Source organism: Harmonia axyridis, chromosome 5 (assembly GCF_914767665.1).
Source record: "Harmonia axyridis chromosome 5, icHarAxyr1.1, whole genome shotgun sequence".
NCBI lineage: Eukaryota > Metazoa > Arthropoda > Insecta > Coleoptera > Coccinellidae > Harmonia > Harmonia axyridis.
In genome coordinates, this window is record NC_059505.1 from 32,147,495 (window position 1) to 32,168,419 (window position 20,925).

General features: G+C 34.2%; 3 protein-coding genes across 5 annotated transcripts; 2 read left to right on the forward strand and 1 right to left on the reverse strand.

The window, feature by feature from the left end:
- Positions 1-9,009: 9,009 nt before the first annotated feature.
- Positions 9,010-9,692, reverse strand: LOC123681318 (splicing factor 3B subunit 6). The gene is made up of 2 exons (XM_045619654.1): positions 9,525-9,692; positions 9,010-9,407 (listed from the first exon to the last, which is right to left on the reverse strand). The coding sequence occupies exons 1-2, from the start codon at positions 9,552-9,554 to the stop codon at positions 9,072-9,074; spliced, it is 366 nt and encodes a 121-aa protein (XP_045475610.1). The 5' UTR covers positions 9,555-9,692; the 3' UTR covers positions 9,010-9,071.
- A 203-nt stretch (positions 9,693-9,895) lies between these two features.
- LOC123681320 (mutS protein homolog 5-like) lies at positions 9,896-17,622 on the forward strand. Its single transcript, XM_045619656.1, has 12 exons — positions 9,896-10,252; positions 10,303-10,525; positions 10,613-10,838; positions 10,894-11,067; positions 11,524-11,662; positions 11,721-11,783; positions 11,845-12,046; positions 12,593-12,783; positions 12,836-12,881; positions 12,964-13,102; positions 14,282-14,645; positions 17,088-17,622. Exons 1-12 carry the CDS (start codon positions 10,082-10,084, stop codon positions 17,517-17,519), a joined length of 2,370 nt encoding a protein of 789 aa, XP_045475612.1. The 5' UTR covers positions 9,896-10,081; the 3' UTR covers positions 17,520-17,622.
- A 141-nt stretch (positions 17,623-17,763) lies between these two features.
- LOC123681321 (ADP-ribosylation factor-like protein 8B) lies at positions 17,764-20,875 on the forward strand. Of its 3 annotated transcripts, XR_006747682.1 has the most exons (6): positions 17,764-18,380; positions 18,456-18,610; positions 18,668-18,829; positions 18,886-18,995; positions 19,565-19,715; positions 19,771-20,875. XR_006747682.1 is itself a non-coding variant. In XM_045619657.1 (5 exons), exons 1-5 carry the CDS (start codon positions 18,258-18,260, stop codon positions 19,842-19,844), a joined length of 624 nt encoding a protein of 207 aa, XP_045475613.1. In that variant the 5' UTR covers positions 17,764-18,257; the 3' UTR covers positions 19,845-20,875. The 3 variants fall into 3 exon arrangements, 2 of the variants coding, with proteins under 2 accessions (XP_045475613.1, XP_045475614.1); XM_045619657.1 differs by lacking the exon at positions 19,565-19,715; XM_045619658.1 differs by having other exon boundaries at positions 17,765-18,380; positions 19,565-20,875.
- Positions 20,876-20,925: the final 50 nt, after the last annotated feature.

A 20,925-nucleotide genomic window follows, 5' to 3' on the forward strand; every position in this document is an offset into this window, starting at 1 on the left:
CTGACACCAATTTTTCTTTAACTGCTGTAGTTCTGAATATCCCCACAGTAGACATCAAAGTTGAACCATTCTTAGTCCAAATTCGAATATTTTTCTTTGGGATTTTCCACCAATAACAAACTACTTTATTCTTCAGCAGAGGAGGGGGTTTGGTAACCAACGAACCCAAGAACTTTACTAACCGTGTGTCCAAAAATTTCTTCTTGTAAATATTCGAAGTTATGGTGCTATTTTTCTGTAAAAGTGTGTTAAAACTTTCTCGAAAAGTGATAGTGTGTGATAAATAGATATTTGATAATTGTATTATCACTAAAACTCCTTAGAGGAATTAGAATGCCAAAAAGAAACTTGAATTTGAGTTTTGAGTTTTATAGTCTAAGATTTAAAATAGTATTTCGAGATGTTTTGCATCGATTGTTAATTTGCTGAGCATTGCATATTTTATTGGACTGCCGCATTTTCATTGAGAGTTTATCGTAATATTCATTTAAATTGTATTTTATTGTTAAGTACTTATTGACTCTCAATTTATTTTTCAACACAATTATGTAAAATAATTGGTAAAGTCATATTCATATGTATTTGTAGCTTTCTTAAAATTTTTGAGGCAATGAACTGAAGGTCGTAAAATACTCATTAAAATTACTGTTTCTTAACTTTAATTTAATTTATTTTTTACTCTCAAAATCATACAGTAATTTTTGTGTTAATCTGAAGAAATGAATAGTAGGCCATATTTCAAATTGAAATTAAATAATTATTAAAAATAAAAATATTTGCTCAACAAAATAATGATCTTTAGAAACGGTGTTTCTTCATGAAGTTTTTACATTTTCGATATTGATTTGAATATAAATCTGTATAGATTCTGGCCTAGATGAATGTTTCATGTATAAACACTTTATATTTTCATCTCTAGTGTACATCCTTCTGAGACTCATCAATTTTAAAATTGTAGCGATATACAATCATAAATCTAGCGAATGTGCAGTTATGAAGTTGAGTTCGTGAGATTAGAAAATGATTCGACCAATGCATTTATAAATAAATGAATCAATAAAGCAATAATATGATCAAAAAGAATATAATTACAGTACATGATACATCGAAGTTTTCCTGTTTTCTAAAGCAACTTACATACTGAAAGGAAAGTGTATGAACGTTGTTTTTCAATGTAAATAAACTGTTCATTCAGAACAGTATTCTGCAGCTGTAATAAGTTTAATCTTCCAAACAAAAATTTATTAGTTTATTTGTTCTTATGGTGAATAAAACGCTTCATTAAAATATGATATATCAATAATTTCTTCTATATTAAAATGGAGTGCCATAGTTTTTGGAGAAGTTTTTGAAGCACTTAGCTTCTTTTCGTGGCCTGTTGGCTTTTATCTGATATTATCTCGTATAATCAATTTTTTACCATCATTTCGAAAAACAAGAAACAATAAATAAAATAATTTTTTTTGAGCGTTTCACTTAAGGAACAAAATTCTCTATCATGAATTATCATGATCTTCCAGAAAGTCAGTTATATCAAACGTATTATTATAATGAATATCATTATGTATTGTCTTCCCTCAATGTGTCGATGTTGAGAATACGGGAATGGTTTTTGAAAAGTTATTGAACTGATATGAATATTCGAAAATCATGACAAATGTCGATGTTAATTAAATGTTACATGTACTATGGAAAAAAATCAATACGTGATATCTGAGTTGCTTTTAAGTTCTCTTCATTGAAATGACAAACCAAATATTCAAATTGTAATATTAGTTTTTAGATTACGAATGATTATTATTTGTTCATTTGTTATCTCTGTGTTATGGTTGAAAAATAATTGTGTGACTGACTGAAACTATATTTTATTGAGCTTGTCCCTTTCCTTTCGGTTACTAAACCACTTTGAGCCTCCCAGCTCGAGTAATTTTCAAGTTGAAAATCAAAGAATCCAATCTGAAGAAAATCTTGAAAAATAGATGCAAATAGACGATATACAATCATTAAGAGGGGTCAGCGTAGTAATTATTTAGTCATAGAAGAATAAATAGATCATAGAAGAAATAATAGATTAATGGGGAAACGGATTTTCACCGATACCTTTGATCTGTGACCGTACATAACCTACTTTCTTCAATGAAAATATCTAATTTATCGAACTGTTTGCACTTCTCAAACAACTTCAGGTATGAGTTAACTGAGATTACCATGAATCCATGAATTCATATTCCTTAATGAAGACTCCCTACATTTAGTATATAGTCACACGTTCCATCCACTGAATAAATATATACATAAATTAACAAACTGGGGAAATCCATGCCCAATTATAGCGTTAAAAGCAATTCCCAGACGTTCTTCCTAATTGAGCTGATCCTGTTGGTATTCAAGAATAATTCGACGTATTCTGAACGTACCCATACCTTACATCCCACATTTGCACACAGAATCGAATAATCTCGTTCTTTGCGTAAATCATACCAACATCCGACCTAAGCAAATATTGGCAAAGTTGCCACGATTTCCAGAATTTCCTGGTTAACTTGAATAAATATGTGCCTGCTTCCCCTGAGTTCTGCAAGTGGAGTTGTTGACGCGAAAACTAATTCTGGTGTACGTGAATGCAACAGCTTTAGTGATATTGAATATTCACAGATGTGAAAACCCAACATAAATGTTGCCGTTCGATCTGATGATAGGGATGAAAATTGTAACTATTGTGAATTCATATTATGGATCTTATTTCTGATTTCCCCGTTGGAGTCTAAATGGCTATAGAGGGAAAAAATTCTATCAGTTACTGGCTCGACAAAGAACTCGTTTTGATTTCTCATTTTCATCAACAAAAAAACCATCAAAATCATTCGGGGAGAATATGTTTGACAGAGCATAGTTGTTCTCATTCAACACTTGTTTGTTCCTATGAACAAGGCCGATTCATTAACAATTAAAGTGACTCTTTTATACACCTGTTACCTGTCAAAGTAACCACAACCTATAATCTATAGGCTTGATCGTCTTTACCTGTATAGGGACATGCAAAGAAAACCTTTCAGCTTTTAAAGAATGATGAAGGTCTTGGGCTTATACAGAGCGTTCATTTAAATTCGTGGTCAAGAGTGCTGTGGAGAAATTAGCTTGTAATGAGCCAATTGAAAAATCCCCGGTCTACCATAGTAAAACACATTTTTTTGGCAAAATTCGATTTTATTATTCAACATAGTTCCTTCGAGGGCGATACAGCTATTATACCGATCTTCCAACTTTTCGATACTATTTTTGTAGTACGATTTGTCTTTCGCTTCAAAATAGGCCTCAGTTTCCGCGATTACTTCTTCATTGGTGCTAAATTTCTTTCCATCGAGCATTCTTTTGAGGTCTGAGAACAGGAAATAGTCGCTGTGGGCCAGATCTGGCGAATACGGTGAATGCAGAAGCAATTCGAAGCCCAATTCATGCAATTTTGCCATTGTTTTCATTGATTTGTGACACGGCGCATTGTTTTGATGAAACAGCACCTTTTTTTTCTTCAAATGGGGCCGTTTTTTTACCGATTTCATCCTTCAAACGATCCAATAACGCTATATAATAATCGCTGTTGATGGTCTAGCCCTTTTGAAGGTAGGTAATCAATGAATATTGTACCTTGCGCATCAAAGAATACTGATGCCATAACCTAGCCAGCTGACTGTTGTGTTTTTCCTCGCTTTGGATTCGGTTCATAGTGTGCAGTCCACTCAGCTGACTGTCGATTGGACTCTGGAGTGATATGATGGAGCCATGTTTCATCCATTGTCATATATCGACGCTAAAATTCAGATTTATTGCAATTAAACAGCTTCAAACACTGCTCAGAATCATTAACACGTTGTTGTTTTGGATCGATTGTGAGCTCGCGGGGCACCCATTTTGCACGCATCTTTCTCATTTACAAATATTCGCGAATGATATGATGTACAGGTTCAGATGATATCTTCACAATGTCTGCTATCTTACCTTTCTGAGTAAGTCAACTCACAAAGCATAAGAAAGTGGAGAAGTGAAAAACCAGATATTTTTTTTGTTGAGACACCCCTTCAATGGCGAGCTATGAGCCGGAGGAGAATTATTGGCCCAATTTCTATGGAACATTAACAGTAGACCTGTAGAGGGAAGAAATTCTTGTACCATTTATTGGTGAATTGAATTTTGAGGAATTTACTGAAAACTCTTTTCAACAAGATGGTGTTAGAACACACACGGCTATAGAAACTCTAGCCTTTTTGAGGAATGTTTTTAAGGATCGGCTAATCAGTTTGAACACTGAACATGAATTTCCTCCACGACCTTCTATCCTCACACCTCGATTCAAACGATGGCAAACTTGCCAATGAAATTTGCAAGTTGGAGGAAACCATTTTTGTGAATCGAGGGGTAATTATTAGGTGTTCAACTTTGCTTCTGCTGTTTTGCAATAGATAGCTTTATCGGTAAGTGGTATTCGAAATAAATAGATCGTAGATGTTATACAATAAGCTTATAGGTATTTGTAAATATAATGCCATCGAAATATTAGTCGATTTGTGTCTGCATCATAAAGTTATTCTCGATTAAACATGTCAGCTTACGAGTCAAATTCTCCTCATTTGCGGGAGGTGTTAATTTTCTGCTTCAATATGAATGAATCTGCGACTGAGGCTCATCGAATACTCTCAAATACTTATGGTGTGGCCGCTATTAGTAAAATAACGTGTCGAAAGTGATTTCAACGCTTCAATAACGGTAATTTTGACGTCAAAGATCAGCATCGCGGTAAAAGAAAGAGGGTTTTCGAATATACAGAATTGGGGGGCATTACTTGATTAATACTATTGTAAAACGCAACAAGAGTTGACAGGATCATTGGGAGTCGCAAAATAAGCCATTTCAAAACGACTGAAAGTCATGGGAATGATTCAGAAACAAGGAAATTGGGTGTCGTACTAGTTGAAGCCAAGAGATGTTGAACGTTGTTTGATTGTGAACAGCTGCTTGCAAGGCACAGACGGAAGGGATTTCTGCATCGTATTGTAACTGGAAACGAAAAATGGGTTCATTACGATAATCCCAAGCGCAGAAAATCATAGGGATTTCCCGACCATGCTTCCACGTCGACGGCTAAACCAAATATTCATGGTTCCAAGATCATGCTCAGTACTTATTTGGTGGGACCAGCTTGGCGTACTGTATCATGAGTTGTTAAAACCGACTGAAACAATCACAGGCGATCGTTATCGAACGCAAGTAATGCGTTTGAGCCGACAAACGGCCGCAATACAACGAGTGACATGATAAAGTGATTTTACAGCCTGGCTGACCAGCACTTCCGGTCTTATGAAGAAGTAAAAAAGTGGATCGATTCGTGGATCGCTTCAAAAGATGACCAGTTTTCTTAACGCGGGGGGATTCGCACGCTGCACGAAAGATGTGAGAAAGTAATGGCCAGCGATGAACAATACTTTGAATGATAAATGTATAACAAGTTTAAAAAAAAAACTCGAATATCGAAAAAAAACGGCGGAAGCAAGGTTTTACGCCTATGTTGCTCAAAAAACTCGAAAATTGAACTGGAGGTTTTGTCACTTACATTTGTTTACATACTTCAAATCTGGGAACTACTTATATGGTATAACAATCTAAGCACTACTTGTAATCGCAGGAAATTAACTCTAATTTCTCCACAGCACTCTTGACCAGGAATTTGAATGAACGCACGTTAAATATGGATTTGAAATTTATATGCGATTTGAATTCAGAAGGTCAAATAATTCGAATCATAGGAAATTTAAGCAGAATATCGAAAATTAATACCCAATATTTCCGTAACAACGACTTGAAATTTAGTTAGATATGTAAAAAATACTCGATATTATCATACAAGAGCGCAACAGGCACTTGAATAAAAAGCTCCTGACGCCAATTCAATACTTTTCTTAAGTTTTCTTACGATAATAGAGTTTCAGGTGGATTTTTTGCTGAGATATCTATTAGATAATCTACCTTTGCTTAATTCTATCGTATTACCGTAATACTGAATGTACCTATATGATTTGAAAATAATGAGAATGTAGGCTGTGGCGATCTTTCGAAGCAAAACATCTTACAAAAAAAATGAGAAACTATATCGGTTACCAAATTACACCAATATTATGAACCAAAGAAAAAGAAAAGTAAATTTCCTATCCCGGTTCTGTTGCTCCTGCATTTTCACATGCCACGTCGAATATGTGAACATTACAAAGGAATAAAAAGGACTATTTCCATTTTTTCCCATATACCGTTCCAAAACTTTACTGCCTACTTTCATCTAAGAACAAGGAAAACGTTGAAATGAAGGGGGAAAACTCTGGAATCAATCCAAATAAATTGCGGGATTATTCTTCCATCTTTGGAAGGGGTTTGCTTTTTATTGCTGTTGATTTTCTTTTTTCTTCAAGAATTGAATTGAGTATGAAAGAAGAACTTAGGCATAGTTTACTGCGATTTTTCCTTCACAGAATGAATTTATTTTTTTTTTCACTTGATATTTATGCTCTACAACCGTGCCTAAATAACTACTCTTCACATTGTTTCTGTGTCGAAAAATGCCAATTTAGCTACGCACTAGTATGGGAAAATTGCTTTTCTCTAATTCTGTGACAAACCGTGTAGTAATATCTCAGTTTGGAGTTTCGCACAGACTTCATGTTAATTATTATTTGTTGGTACTCGGAACTCTTCTGTCACTGATTTATCTATTATCTGTCAAATTTTTCAATGCAAAAATCACTGAACAATATTCATGAAAATATTTCATTAATGTAGTAAATTTTAGTGGAAATACTCTGTATCCCACTCCTATAGAAGGCTCATTCTAGCACAAGTTCATTCAAAAAATCGTTTTGAATTTTGACCTCGTAGAAGAAGCCTTCTGCACTTGTATTATGAATATTTATTCTGCACTAGTGAGCACATGTACATTTTTGACCATATATTTGTCGTTTCTATTCTTGTCAAAATTATTATTAATGCAATTTTTCGTTGGAAAATAATTATCGTATTCATAGAAATCTAGATTTAGAAATCTCTGTCGTATTTTCAAAGAAAAATTGACATCTGATGTTTTACTGCTGTTTACTTCTATGTCAGAGTCTATGGTTTTCCATAACAAACGGTTAATCTATGTGCCAAAACCATAGACCTAACCATAGACAAACTAATCCACTTTATCTATGGACCTAACCTATTATCGAAGTTCTATGATCAAAACAAATAGTCACCAAAGTTATTTGAAAATTATTGAAAAATCAAGATTAAATATGTATTCATCTGATGGGGAGCTACTAGAATATATTCAGCATACAGCTAATACTGCCAGTATCTATTGCCTGAAGAACGTACAAGCAAAATGCTCATTTTCTTCACAGGTGCAAGGATAATAAAGTAAAGAGCTTCAAAGAGAAAGTACAATTCTTCTAATTTGTCGCTATTTCATTATTAAATGTTCATTGAAAATAAGGGAAATATTGATATAAGCAAAATTTTTCTCTAAAGAAGACATCGTCAAGTTTATGTCACCACCAGACGATCTTCACCATATAATGAGAGTAGCATCGATTTATTGTCTTGCTGCAGAATAGAAGTTACAAATATCATTTTAGATGATATTGAAGATAAGGGAAACGTCATAATCATAAAAATGTTGGATTCCTAACCACAACACATCAAGATCATTTGTGAAAAATACAAGGGGGCGTTAAAGTGAAGAATTACCCCGATTTACTACCTCCAATCATCGCCCATTATTGTGTCATGTATATTATCAAAAATTAAAATGCACCACTCAATGTGTTGGTACATATTAATATGATTGGAGAAATACTAACCAATATAGCAGATTATTTACGCTTACATAATCCTGATGAATCAGTTTTTCTTTTAATTTGATAATATAGTTCCTATCGATTGCTTGCCTATACTCTGGGTGGTATTGATTGGGCAATGTCAATAGCATACGGAATAGTACAACTTTCCGCACTAAATAGGCAAACAACTGTTTATACCTGAAGACTTTGTCCGGAATACTTATTTGAACAGAAATTCAAAATTTACAGATATAATTTCATCAACCTTCAAAATTCCTATTCAACATAAATACGCATAAATAGGCATTTTCAAAATAATAAATCTAAGAATAACAAAAAACTCTAAAAACTTTTGTCTTGGATTAAAATATATTCCATTTCATGCTCTCACATGAACACAGAATCAATGTATGCATCTGGGAGAGTATTGAAAATCTCTATTTAAAGCCTGGTTTCAGGTTGCATACTCAAACAGGTATTTGTATTAATGTTCTAGATTTTTGATCATAAGGAAAACTCTTAGCAGCAATTATACGATGCTATTTCAGCAATCAATCATTCAATCAAATGAAATTTATAATAAATCTTGAGAATCAAAACAAAATTGATCTCGATTCTACCTTTACACTGGCTGTTTCCAAAACATTCTTCATTAACGGAGTAATCTTTCAATAGTTACCATTCTCTTGAAGAACTTTTAATCGTTAACTAATTGCTTCACAGGCAACAAAAAATGGTTACTACCTCGGAGGATTACTACTAATAATATTGACAAGGAATGATTCTTGTCTTTTAATATTGAGTTGTTACAGTTCCTATCGAAAAAATTTTAAACAATTACAGGAAATGAAAAATTATATAAACAGTTTATTATACATATGTATATTCATATTTCAAACAAATACACACCTGACTGTATAAGACAATAGAAATTGATATATACGAAATCAATTTTTTAAATATCAAACAGTATTTAATGGATTCGCTCTTTACTTGATGGAATTCATTATATATAAATATTATTCAGTAATTAACTAGATCAATGGAAATTGTCTGAAGTTGAACTTTAAATATAAACAAATCTGAGCGGTTACACAATATAATCCTCAAATGTTTAATGTGCAACTTTATTAGTAATAAAAACATAAAAAGTATAAAACTCGTTTTAATTAATTTTTTTGCCTATGTACATTATGATATCAATTAAACTTATGTATTAATTCCATATTTTGATTTCATTTTGTCAATTTCCTCTTGTTTCTTTTCAATATCAGTCTTCTTGAAAGCTTTACTAGCTTGATAGTATAAAACAACAAGGTATCGATTACAAACGTTGAATCCTGATAAATGATCGCAAGCGTTCTTGGCATCGAAGATGTCTTCGTAAACTACAAAAGCAGTTCCTCGAGTTTCAGGTGTATTTCCTACTCTTATTTGTCTTATGGCTCCATATTTTCCAAAAATATCATACATTTCTTCAGCAGTGATTTTGTATGGTAAATTTCTTATATAGAGAATCCTATTGATTTCAGGGGGCAAACGTACCTATAAAAACAGAACAATTTGAAAAAAAATGTGTAAAAAAGCCCTATGGTTCTAAGAGCCCCATAAAAACCTGGGATAGTTGTGATAAACATTACGAAGGTTTTGATAAATACTAACGTTTGCTTTCCTTTGCATTGCTAAAGCCATTTTGAGCTATTAAGTATAAAACTGTAACCTTAAATTTAATTAATTATATTTCACAAATTAGTTCAAGTATACAAAATTTATAAACAATTTCTATGCAGTTTCAAGTTTTAAGCTTGTCAAAAAATACAGAATAACAATTATCTGTCATAACGCCACAGACTCGCTGACCATAGAGCACCGATCTTATTCTTTTATATATCTTAATATAGTTTTTTGTTTTATTTTTACGATCTGTTCATCTTCATTAAAGTTTCAATATGAAATAATATGTCGAAATTTTAATGAAAATTTTATTGCATGAATTTAATTGGTAGTATAATTGATATTCTGAGTTTGTATAGTTTTCGAAAATATGAGGGATGGGTTTTTAATTACTATTCGAAATTAATTCCATAGATATGATATCCGCATTATTCTTAAATCTGATTAGCACACAGAACATTTATTAATGTTTGGAATATATAGTTTTTGTGGGCATAATCAAAGTGGTATCTTCTTTAGTTTATTCAGAAAATAATTAAAACCAAATGGATCTCCAACACATCCTCCAGCTAAAAGGAAATAATTCCAATACAATCGAAACAAGCTCAGACTTCAATGAAAATCCAAATAATTGTGATGAAAATATACATATCATGTGCATTCTTTGGAAAGGTAACAAACTAGGGGCTGCATATTATAGCTTAAACGATAGTTTGGTGAGTAAGTACCGATAATGGAAAACATCATTTCATTGATATTTCCTCAGTTTTACGTATACGAAGAATACGTGGATGTTGGCCCTCATTTTTCTATTCTCAAATGTATATTTCGAGAAGTTTCACCTAAATATACCGCATGTATTGGATCTTCTACCGATGCGTTCATAAAATCACTTATTGATACAATAAATGATCAAGCTACAAACACAACAACTTCGGACATAAGAAGTCTCCCACCAAATTTTTATATACTATCAATGAAAGATTACCGTAAGTAATTTTTTATTCTCATTTCCATAGGAAACAATACTCTATGACGCATGCGCATTCAATTTTCAACTTATTGGATTTTCACAGCTTATGATATATGCAAGACATCCTTACAAAATGTAGAGATTGCTTCTTTTCCCGAAACAGAATCCAGTGACATTTTGAAAGAAATGTACATTCAGTCTCTCATTAATTTCGACTATAAGATGTCCATATATGCTGCAGGGGCTTTGGTGAAATATCTAGAAAAGAACTGGGCTTTCTTCTCACCAGGAAGAGAATTGAAAATATTGTATATGTACCAAGTCACCATGTGAGCACCATTCTAGCAATCTCTTATTTTTTTTTCGACAATTCTCTTCTTACAGAAAGAATCATGTTCTCATTGATTGGACCAGTTTCAATGCTTTACAAATATTCAATCAAAAGTACCATGAAGCTGGATTCAAAAGGGGGGTACAATCGAACAAGAGAGAAGGTTTGAGTATTTATAAATTGTATTCATCTCATTGTAAATCCAGGATGGGTCAATTTCGTTTAAGGTGATAATTTTTTTTTCTGATTAATTGTCCTTGATAACTTGAATAGTTCAAATCAAGCAACCACAACTTGTTGTGCACAATATGATCAAATTAATCGCAGTCTGGAAATCCAAGATTATACAATATTCTATGCATCTTGCAAAGTTAAAGAATAGACTGTATACTTTTCTATTCTTTGGTTTTGTCAAGTGAAAGAATACTCTATTCTATAGAATAGAGAAAAATACTATATTCTGTGACATGGTCTGGTCAAGTCACAAAAAAAAGAGAATATTTCTTTACTCTGTGGTTAAATCAGTGTTTTTTGTCATAGAGTATGAATCACAGTTTTTGTAATATTTTTATTCTGCGCCCTCTAATGCCGAAATTCGGAACTAAATACCTATAATAATAATAAAAAATCCTAGTATTGAATAGTTTTGAAAAAATATTGAGATCTAACACTTTTATTTTCAGAAATCTTCTACTGAATCCTATCTGCGATATAGAGGAATTGAACAAGAGATTAAATTTCATTCAATTCGCTTTGCAACCCTGTCATATGGAATTTATCGAAAGTGTACAAGACAACATAAAAAATATCATTGAAGTTAACGTAAGGAAGTGAAAAACAACAAAATCCGTAAAATCCGTTGATTAACAATTTTTTACAGCTAATTCTACAAGAAATCGCGAACTCCAAAGCCAAGAGTAGCAGTTGGCAGAGCTTGGACAAGGTTAATTGAAAAATTCATTGGAAATTTTTATTATTTCTTCATAAATCAATGTTATTTTCAGACAATATATCATACAATACTGATAAATGAGTTGAGCGGTCCTTTGAGAAACAAATGTGAACTTTTGGCTGACCTCAATGACGCAATCACTTCAGAGCTGATCGGATTGCAGAAGTCAATCCAGAGTGCTTTTGATTTTTCATCGAAATTCAAAGCAGGCAGGCCAATCATCAAATTTGGCATAGATGCTGATTTGGATGCAAGTGAGTGACAACTCTGATGGGTCTTTGAAATTCTTTTTCCGACGAATGGAGGAATATAAACCTTCAATGGCCTCAATTTACCAGATAATCAACTGACAGTGGTCCAACATTCATGGAGATTTTATTTTAGATGACTTTTAAACATCGGTCCTTTGTTATATCATCCATGTTTGTAAAAATAATAAGCGAATAAAACAAAAATGCAAAAATTAGTAGGTTATAGCTGAGAAGAGAAATGTAACATTTAATCTAGCCTCAAATTTATATTACAAGTAATTTTTAATGAACTTACACTATCATTAGTACGACACTGGTCAAGATTAACTGTTCTACGCATCCCGTTCGCACTTTTACATGAGGACGTATGAGTTACAGAATGCAGGAAATCTTTAGTTCTGGAAATTCTCGAACTTGTCCCTGATCAGTTCAGGATATACCAGGGGCGTAGTCAGGCTACTCGTAATAATATTCACCAAAAATATCGATGGTTACTTTCGACGTAATCATTGTAGTAAAGGGACGAACTATTACGATTTTTTTTTCTAGAAAAATTGCAACGACAAGACATTGCGAAGAATGTAACAGCCGCTGCTAACATTGCAGTAGAGGAATTGCCAGATTTCCTAACAGAATGTGCGGTAGTCTATCTTCCAGAGATGGGTCATTTGGTATCTGTCAAAGAGTGGGAGCCCAATTGCAATCCAGAACAACTCAGTGATATCGGTTACAAGTTTATGGTTTGTAATCTGAAATAATTCGATCGATTCTATTGAATTTTAATTTTTTTAGTTCCTGGTTGGCGGTAAAATTCACTACAAAAGTCCCCTCTGTGTCGGTAAATGAAAAATGAGATAATCGAATTGCAAATTCTAATCACTTAAATTCTCCCACCTGGTTATTATATTTATGTATTTCAGAATTGGACAGAGGTCTGGGAGATATAAATGCAGAAATTGTTGCTCATGAGAATAGGATTATTCAGAGACTCTCTGGTTTCGTCCTCAAATATAACAAAGACATCAGAGAACCTTTGAAACTTATTGCTCTTATTGACAGGTAAAAATAGTACTAGTGTGGTATTCAGGAATTAGATTATAATTTGCGAAATCTTTGTAAGAAATTAAAAACCATGTTGAACTTTTCAAATGTTTGTTTTGAATATCTCAAAATACTGAAATTTGTCACTATGGACAGCCCAACCATGGTGACGTTTTTGGAATCTTATAGCCAGGGGTCTCTGCTGACATTGGAAATGTGATAATTCCTTAAAGTAACTGGCCAGAGGCAATAATATAACTCTGCTATGAGTACCGCGAATTATGGTATTGAAGGAAATGAAAAAGGCGATGAACTTGCGAAAAGAGCATCAAGATCATTAACACCTGTTGGTCTGAGATTTCTGTGGGCTTGGAAAAGAACAAAAAACACTATAAGGGAGCTTTCCAACAATGGGAGTTGGACAATAGAATAACCCCCTGAAAGAACGAACACTCCCGATCTTGCTAGGGTGAAGATATTTGTATTGCTCTCACCGAACTATACAAGGAAGCTTCTGAACCTACTATTAGCTGAGCTTTGGGTAATGGTGACACTGTCGGTGCAAATATCTTTTGTACCGAATGGGTAAGTCAGCAGATGAGATCTGCAGGCTCTTTGAAACGTAGGTAGAAACAGCTGAACACATGGTGTACAAATGTCCGTGGTTGACTGGCCTAAGAACCTCTCTAATGGGAAAGTTAGTCCTGGATACCCATGAGGTAACAGCCAAGGCTCCTAAAGATGTTGCCGGCCTCCTTGGGTTTGCATGAATAGGTAAGGTTAAGAAAAAAAGATCCATGTGGTCGCAAATCCCGGAAGGCTAACAGAGCTGCAACGACCCTGATTCAACTACATAACAATAAATAGTAATAAGGGCATCTCCATCTCATATCCAAACAGGATACACATATCAAATTTCATTAAAACCAGATAAAAATTGGAGCTTGAACAAACTTTTGAGCACACACACATACATACAGACATACACAAAACCCGAGTTGGTTAACATGAAGTGTTGCACGATTGAACGTCACTAATTGAATTCTCGATCCACATGCAGTCCATGCACAATTTTTTTTTCAGCAGAGAGAGCCTTGATGTCCTGTTGCCTACTTTTAACTCGCAAGTAATATCGATATAGATTAAAGAGTAAAAATTGATGGCGTTTTCAAATATTTACATCTGATCTCATTTCAGCCTCATAGCCATGGCGAAGGTTGCCGCAGAAAAAAATTTCGTAAAGCCAACTTTGAACACCGGAAGAATTCACGAAATAAAAGAGGGAAGGCATCCCCTGATGGAAGAGATGTTTTCCGGTTTTGTCTCCAACGACTTCTATTCGGGAGGCAAATACAGCCACGTTAAGATAATTACAGGTCCCAACGGAAGTGGTAAAAGCATATATTTGAAAAAAGTTGGAATCATCATCTACTTAGCACACGTTGGTTCTTACGTGCCCGCCAAAGAAGCGAATATTGGAGTGAACCACAGCATCCACTTCAGAACGGCTACTGAATCTATATCTGTGCGACTGTCAGCGTTTATGATAGACGTTTCGCAGGTGATATTTCTGATCTCAATTTATTCATTTTGAAAAAACTTGGGAAAAATAAGTTGCAATATATCCTCCTTCAGAACTATGGGTAAATAAAACATATACATTATCCCTGTTTTCTCCGACCCTGACCATTTTTGGAAAAATTGCAACACTAATTTGTCAAGTTTGAAAATTCAATAATAGTCCAAATCATTTCGACATCTTATGGTTTATACTAGGTGCGGCAAAGCCGACTGACGAGTTTCAAAGAGCTATTTAAATAAAATGGTGAAAGTTAGAGAAACACGGTTTTATTCATTTGAAGCAGTAGAAAATATAGTTTTTTGCTCAAGTTCTGAAAACGATATCACTAAGATGGCGGCCGTCAGCAGCGACATACTGATGTAGTCGAATTTGGAAGTTTTCGACCGCTTTTCGGCATACTCGTATATCGAGCAGTGAAGCCTCGATTTCTTCAGTTATTCGCTGTTTAAGTTCTGGCAGGGTGTGTGGAAGATACTTGGAGACCGTATCTTCAAGGTGGCCCCAAAAAAGAAGTCGCAGTTGCTCAAATCTGGTGAGCTCGCTGGCCAACCCACGCACCCTCTCAGTGAGACCAGTCTCCCTGGGAACATCTGTCTCAAAAAAGCTAATGAAGTTCAAGCTGTGTGGGCTGTAGCACCATCCTGATTAGAACCAGATGTCACCCAGATCTTCTTCATCAAGTTCTTCCAATTCAGGTTGTAGCATGGTTTCCAACATTGACACAACGCTAGGAAGTTACTGTGACGGTGACATTTTCCTCCTTTAAAAAATAAGGGCCTATCACTCCGAATTGGGGCACAGCACACCAAACGGGGACTTAAGGTGAATGGAGTGGCAGTGGTCTTTCATGGAAGAGTATTACATGCAGCCCAGTGCCGGAAATTTTGCTTATTCATTGTTCCAGAAAAGTGAAAATGTTTCTCATCACAACTGAAAAAAGTTGCTCTTGGGGAGATGCGCTGAATCATTTCCTCACAACGATTTCTGCAGTTCACGTAATCAGCAACACTCAACTCTTGAACAAGCATAATTTTATACGGGCTCTGTGCAGAGCGTATTGGTGAATGCTCGACTGCCACTCAAACAGCATGCACACTTTCCGGTGTTCTTACCGTTCTCGGCCGTCCATGTCGTCGCCCTCGTCGTGTACTTCCTGTTTCCTCAAGTTGGCAAGCCCAAGTTTTGATTGTGTTTGCAGAGGGGACTAAAACGTTGACAGGAATGCCGAAATGCCCGCTGGGTCGCGATTACAAAACGGTTATTTTCGTAAAATGTGCGAAAAGCAAAGCCTTGACGCACTCCGGTCCAAATCATGGTGCAGACTAAAAACTACTGACTCTAAGGAACACAAAGACCCATTCTGCACCTACCTACCCCCACCACATCCCGAGCAATGACCTGTCAAAACTCGTCAATTGGCTCTGCCGCACCCAGTATGTGAACTCAGCACTTCGATTGCAGACTTACTATCGCTTTATAACATTTCTGATAGTTTTTACACATCTTTCGATCACAAGACATTGAAATACACTTGAACAGCGGCCTAACGGTAGTGAGCATTTTGGTCCAGCCCAGAATACTCCAGCATCAGCTCCCATCGTGGTTTTAGTACCATCTGTATTCTGTGTACCATTTGATGGTATTTTTTTTAGAGCTGGTATTGTGGACTCCCTTTTCTAATATTCTTTTATACTCAGCATCGTAGTGAAGGTTTTTTCTAGGCTAGCTTTCTTTATCATCACGTCAATTGGTCAGAGAGGATCAGGCTCTCTTATTCCTAATTCTCTCACTGCTGCTACCTTCCCTTAGTAGTCTTAGAATGGGCTAATCTATCTATCATAAGATGACGAGGTGTGAGATCTGTAATGATCTACAAATATTCATACCAAATTTCATCAAAATCAGACCAGTAGAACGTGAAATGTAGAAATCCTAGGAATCTCACCATTGCGCTTGCTCGACGCATATATAGTACCTTCAATCTGGAAGAGCTGAAATTTCTAAGAAACTATCTACGATCCAAACAAAATACCTATCTAACTTTATCGAAATTGGGTAATAATTATTATACAAGTTACTATTAAAAGGATTTGTGGACACATACTGATAGACATACACAAAATACATTACACAAAACCAAATATTGTCCAAAGCGTTGTGAAATGCATTTTGTGAGTAAAATGTTTAAATCGGAGACTAAACATGTATCTTATCGCAAAGCTAACTACATCTGCCTTCAGTAAACTAGAATCGAATATCACAGCACAGTATACAAGAGATGCGTATGCCAAGTATACCTACCGGTGCGCAAAAACCCTTCTGAGTCAGACCTTGATATAAGACTACTTAGTACTTATTATGTATTCAAAAGCCAGTCGTATAAAAGCAATATTATTCATCTTATCCCTCGATTATTTTCAGATAACTCAAGCGATCTACAACGCAGCTCCTTCTTCTCTAGTCATAATGGACGAATTTGGTAAAGGTACTTCTGGCGAGGATGGCTTGATCCTCATGGCTGGGGTTCTTCGAAAATTCCTCAGGGAAAATGACAACTGTCCCCATATACTGGTTTCAACCCATTACCAACGAATTGCAAAGTATTTACCAGAATCTCCACTTCTCGAATATCAAAAAATGAGTTATACTCGTAATGCTGACGAACCAATGACTTTTCTTTATAAACTTGCTAGTGGTATTTCGGAAAGTTTTGCTTTCGATATAGCTGAAGAAGTTGGTTTGAATCCGCGCATAATACAGCGCGCTAGAGAAATTTTTGATGCCTTGAAGAATAACACCGTCATTAAGCCACTTAACATGAACAAGAACAACACTAACGAACATTATAATTAGCCTCAAGCAAAATAGCAGTAAAGTAATTGATAATTTGTAACACAAATAAGTATAAACATTTTTTATTCGTTAAATGTGATAATACATATCTTCATTGTTTGTTTCAATATATAATAAAGTTGCTTCGTTTTTTTGTGTTTTTGAACCGTCGTTACGCGGATCTTCTGTGCAGTGGCAACGCTAGGAAGGGTTGCAGGGGGGCCCGCCACCACCCCCCCCCCTAAAATTCTGCTGGCCCCCCTCTAAAATCTGACATACTAAGGCTAAAATAATTACAAGATTAGCAGAACTATAATTTCCCTTTACTTTGGCTCCCCCAAAAAAAATCCAGCCCCCCTGTTTTTGAAAGCTGGCGTCGCCTCTGCTTCTGTGGCTTAGGAAATCACATTTTCAAAAAAGTTAATTGCAACCTTGACAAGAGACAACCTCTTTCTTCACGATAAAATATAATGCAATGACATTCTCTTGAATTATTGATTTCAAACATGAGTCACACTGTATCGTTGGATTCATTGGTCATCAGGTACTTGCTTTGAAACTGGAGGAGGAGATAATTTTGCGTGGTTGTTTGTTATCATTCTAATGAAAAATTTTCTGTGATCGAAAAGCTGATTGTCAGTGTCAACTCATGCCAGATGTCATTTATTTAGTCAGTCGGGTTGGGTTGTTGATTATTGTATAAAATTTCAACCAAATATCCAGTGTCCTTTTTCCGAACTTTTTTGTACAAAAGACAAGATGTTAGCCCTTATGAATAGATTATTGGATTGGTTCAGAAGCCTTTTCTGGAAAGAAGAAATGGAATTAACGCTTGTTGGTTTACAGTACTCTGGAAAAACGACGTTTGTGAATGTTATTGCTGTAAGTAGAAATATCTTTTGTATAGTTTTGTAGATATAATCGCAATTTATTAATTTTTCCGTTATCGTTCATTAGTCAGGTCAATTCAGTGAAGATATGATTCCTACTGTGGGTTTCAACATGAGGAAAATTACTAAAGGAAATGTAACTATCAAAGTTTGGGACATAGGTGGACAACCTAGATTCAGATCAATGTGGGAAAGATACTGCAGAGGTGTAAATGCTATAGTGTAAGTTCCTACTTCACTCTGCGTATTATGATGATTTATAAATTGACGAAATTTCAGATATATGGTTGATGCTGCAGATCCTGATAAAATTGAAGCATCACGAAATGAACTTCATAGTTTATTGGATAAACCTCAATTAGCTGGTATTCCTGTGTTAGTTTTAGGTAATAAGAGGGATAAACCGAATGCATTAGACGAAAATGGCCTTATAGAACGAATGTAAGTTCTAACCAGAATTTTCATTCCTCCTTACTTATTCATTTTTGTTTTTTCAGGAACTTGTCTGCCATACAAGATCGTGAAATTTGCTGCTACTCTATCTCTTGTAAAGAAAAGGATAATATAGATATCACTCTTCAATGGCTTATTGCACATTCCAAATCTGGTATGCATTAAGTTGGGTAAAGAACAATTTGAGAATCCATATGTATCTTAGTAATCATGTTTTATCATACTTAAGATTCCAATCGTTATCTTTCAAAAAGGCTTTTTTTCAATTGTGGAATCGATGAAACATTTCAAATTGTTCTTCCTTTGATAAATGTGTAAAAGGTATGAAGGAAACTTATTAACTTTAGTTCTTATCTACTGGTTTGACTGATGAAACCCAAAGATTTGGTGACTGGGTATTATTGATGTTTAGATCTTATTACTTATTAATTGAATTCACTCATAATGATAGGTGCAATGTCTAATGTACCAGCTAGTTATAACTAATTGTTCAGGCTGTTTCCTGTTCATTTCAGCATTAACATCAGAATTTGTTTTCTGTGATCTTCAACCCACTAATTAATTCTGTTATCAAGAAGAGATAACATAATGTCAGCACTGATACCTTATATTCTCAAATTATTGGGATTCAATAACTGTTCTATTATGTTTTCTCAAAACTTTGGTTATTTCAACATAATTAATTCTAGAAGTAGCTTGTATTTGCCCATTATTCAATTTCAGCAAACATTTCAAAGGCTGTGTATGTTCATGAGTGCTTACTTTCCATTGTTAGGGTGAATTGAAAAAAATGTGATTACTTCGATAATATCTACTAAATTTCTATGGTGTATTTCAAAGTGAATGTGGACCACTAGCTTGTCAGTTTTGGAGTGTGAGAGCAATAGTAGTTGAAGTGATACTTATTTTTACCTGCTTATATTTTTTAGCTTTACAAAGAAGACACAGCAACAGCATTTCTGATTATTTTTCAAAAATTATTGTGCCCCTAAGAGAGTGGTGACATTTGAAATACATTCATTCGGCTGATTATGATAAATACATTGAATAACAACCCGAATGACTTTTTGTACTCCCCATTTAGGTCTTGCCATTTTTTTTCTATTCTGACTTTCCACTCAACGAATCAATTGTTTTGAGTGAAAGTTTTTAAAAATTGTCCTGAATTCAAATACTCATTTTTAAAATATCGGGAGAGGATCCAGACAGTAATTGTATGAATGCCATATTCTCCAAGACCAAAATGGCTTAATTATCAACAAGATAGTTGAATGTCAACCCATGACTGATACTTGTGATCTTAAGGATTAACAGAAGTTCAAACCAGTTTTGAAATAAAAATTAATCAAATTTTCCTAGTTCTAATCACTTGCTGAATTATAAAATGATAGTTATTGAATAAGTTGTATATTGTAGAATAAGGTGAAGTTTATTACAATATGAATATCTTTTGTTTTTAATTTTGTTATGATTTGATAATATTTATCTGCAGGCTAGTAGCCAATAAACTTTTTTATACAAATTTCTTTTTATGTTTTTTCCAAAAGTTATTGATAGTATTTTTTCCCTTAAGGTTCATATCCACCAAAAACTTCTCTTTTACCATATTTATGAGTTATGACGATATGATTGGCAGTCTTGTGCATTATTTTTTATCTCAATAGAGAGGATCCACAAATTTGAAAATGAAATAAACTTTACTAGTGAATTGTTGGATATGACCCTTTTGTTTATATAACTTTGATAATGTTTAGCACTTTATCGTCAATAAGAAACTCTTAAGTCGATAAGATTCTAACATTATATTTGAGTAGAAATTAGGAACTGCAAAAATAGTTTTTAATGTTTCAAAATGAGTATGAACTACTGTTTGAAAATAATTGATTCGACTGCTAACATTAACACTTTTGAAGCAGTTCTTCAAAAATAATAGATTTGTGATGGTCTAAGTAATGTAATGATTATCGAACAATTTAAATTTACTTTAAATGATTTATTTCTAGATCTGAATATAAATAAAGAGAACAAATATTATGTGTTTTTTTATTTAATATATCATACTATACATAAATAATTGATGAATA

What these genes read in the sequence shown, in the direction of transcription:
- LOC123681318 (XM_045619654.1), bottom strand. Translation starts at nt 9,554, where the DNA reads ATGGCTTTAGCAATGCAAAGGAAAGCAAAC. An exon ending in CAATGCAAAGGAAAGCAAAC is followed by an intron (nt 9,408 to 9,524) that starts GTTAGTATTTAT and finishes CTGTTTTTATAG; the next exon opens with GTACGTTTGCCCCCTGAAAT.
- LOC123681320 (XM_045619656.1), top strand. Translation starts at nt 10,082, where the DNA reads ATGGATCTCCAACACATCCTCCAGCTAAAAGGAAATAATTCCAATACA. An exon ending in TATATGTACCAAGTCACCAT is followed by an intron (nt 10,839 to 10,893) that starts GTGAGCACCATT and finishes CTCTTCTTACAG; the next exon opens with AAAGAATCATGTTCTCATTG. An exon ending in TTATGATAGACGTTTCGCAG is followed by an intron (nt 14,646 to 17,087) that starts GTGATATTTCTG and finishes GATTATTTTCAG; the next exon opens with ATAACTCAAGCGATCTACAA.
- LOC123681321 (XM_045619657.1), top strand. Translation starts at nt 18,258, where the DNA reads ATGTTAGCCCTTATGAATAGATTATTGGATTGGTTCAGAAGCCTTTTC. An exon ending in CGTTTGTGAATGTTATTGCT is followed by an intron (nt 18,381 to 18,455) that starts GTAAGTAGAAAT and finishes ATCGTTCATTAG; the next exon opens with TCAGGTCAATTCAGTGAAGA. An exon ending in TATTGCACATTCCAAATCTG is followed by an intron (nt 18,996 to 19,770) that starts GTATGCATTAAG and finishes TATATTTTTTAG; the next exon opens with CTTTACAAAGAAGACACAGC.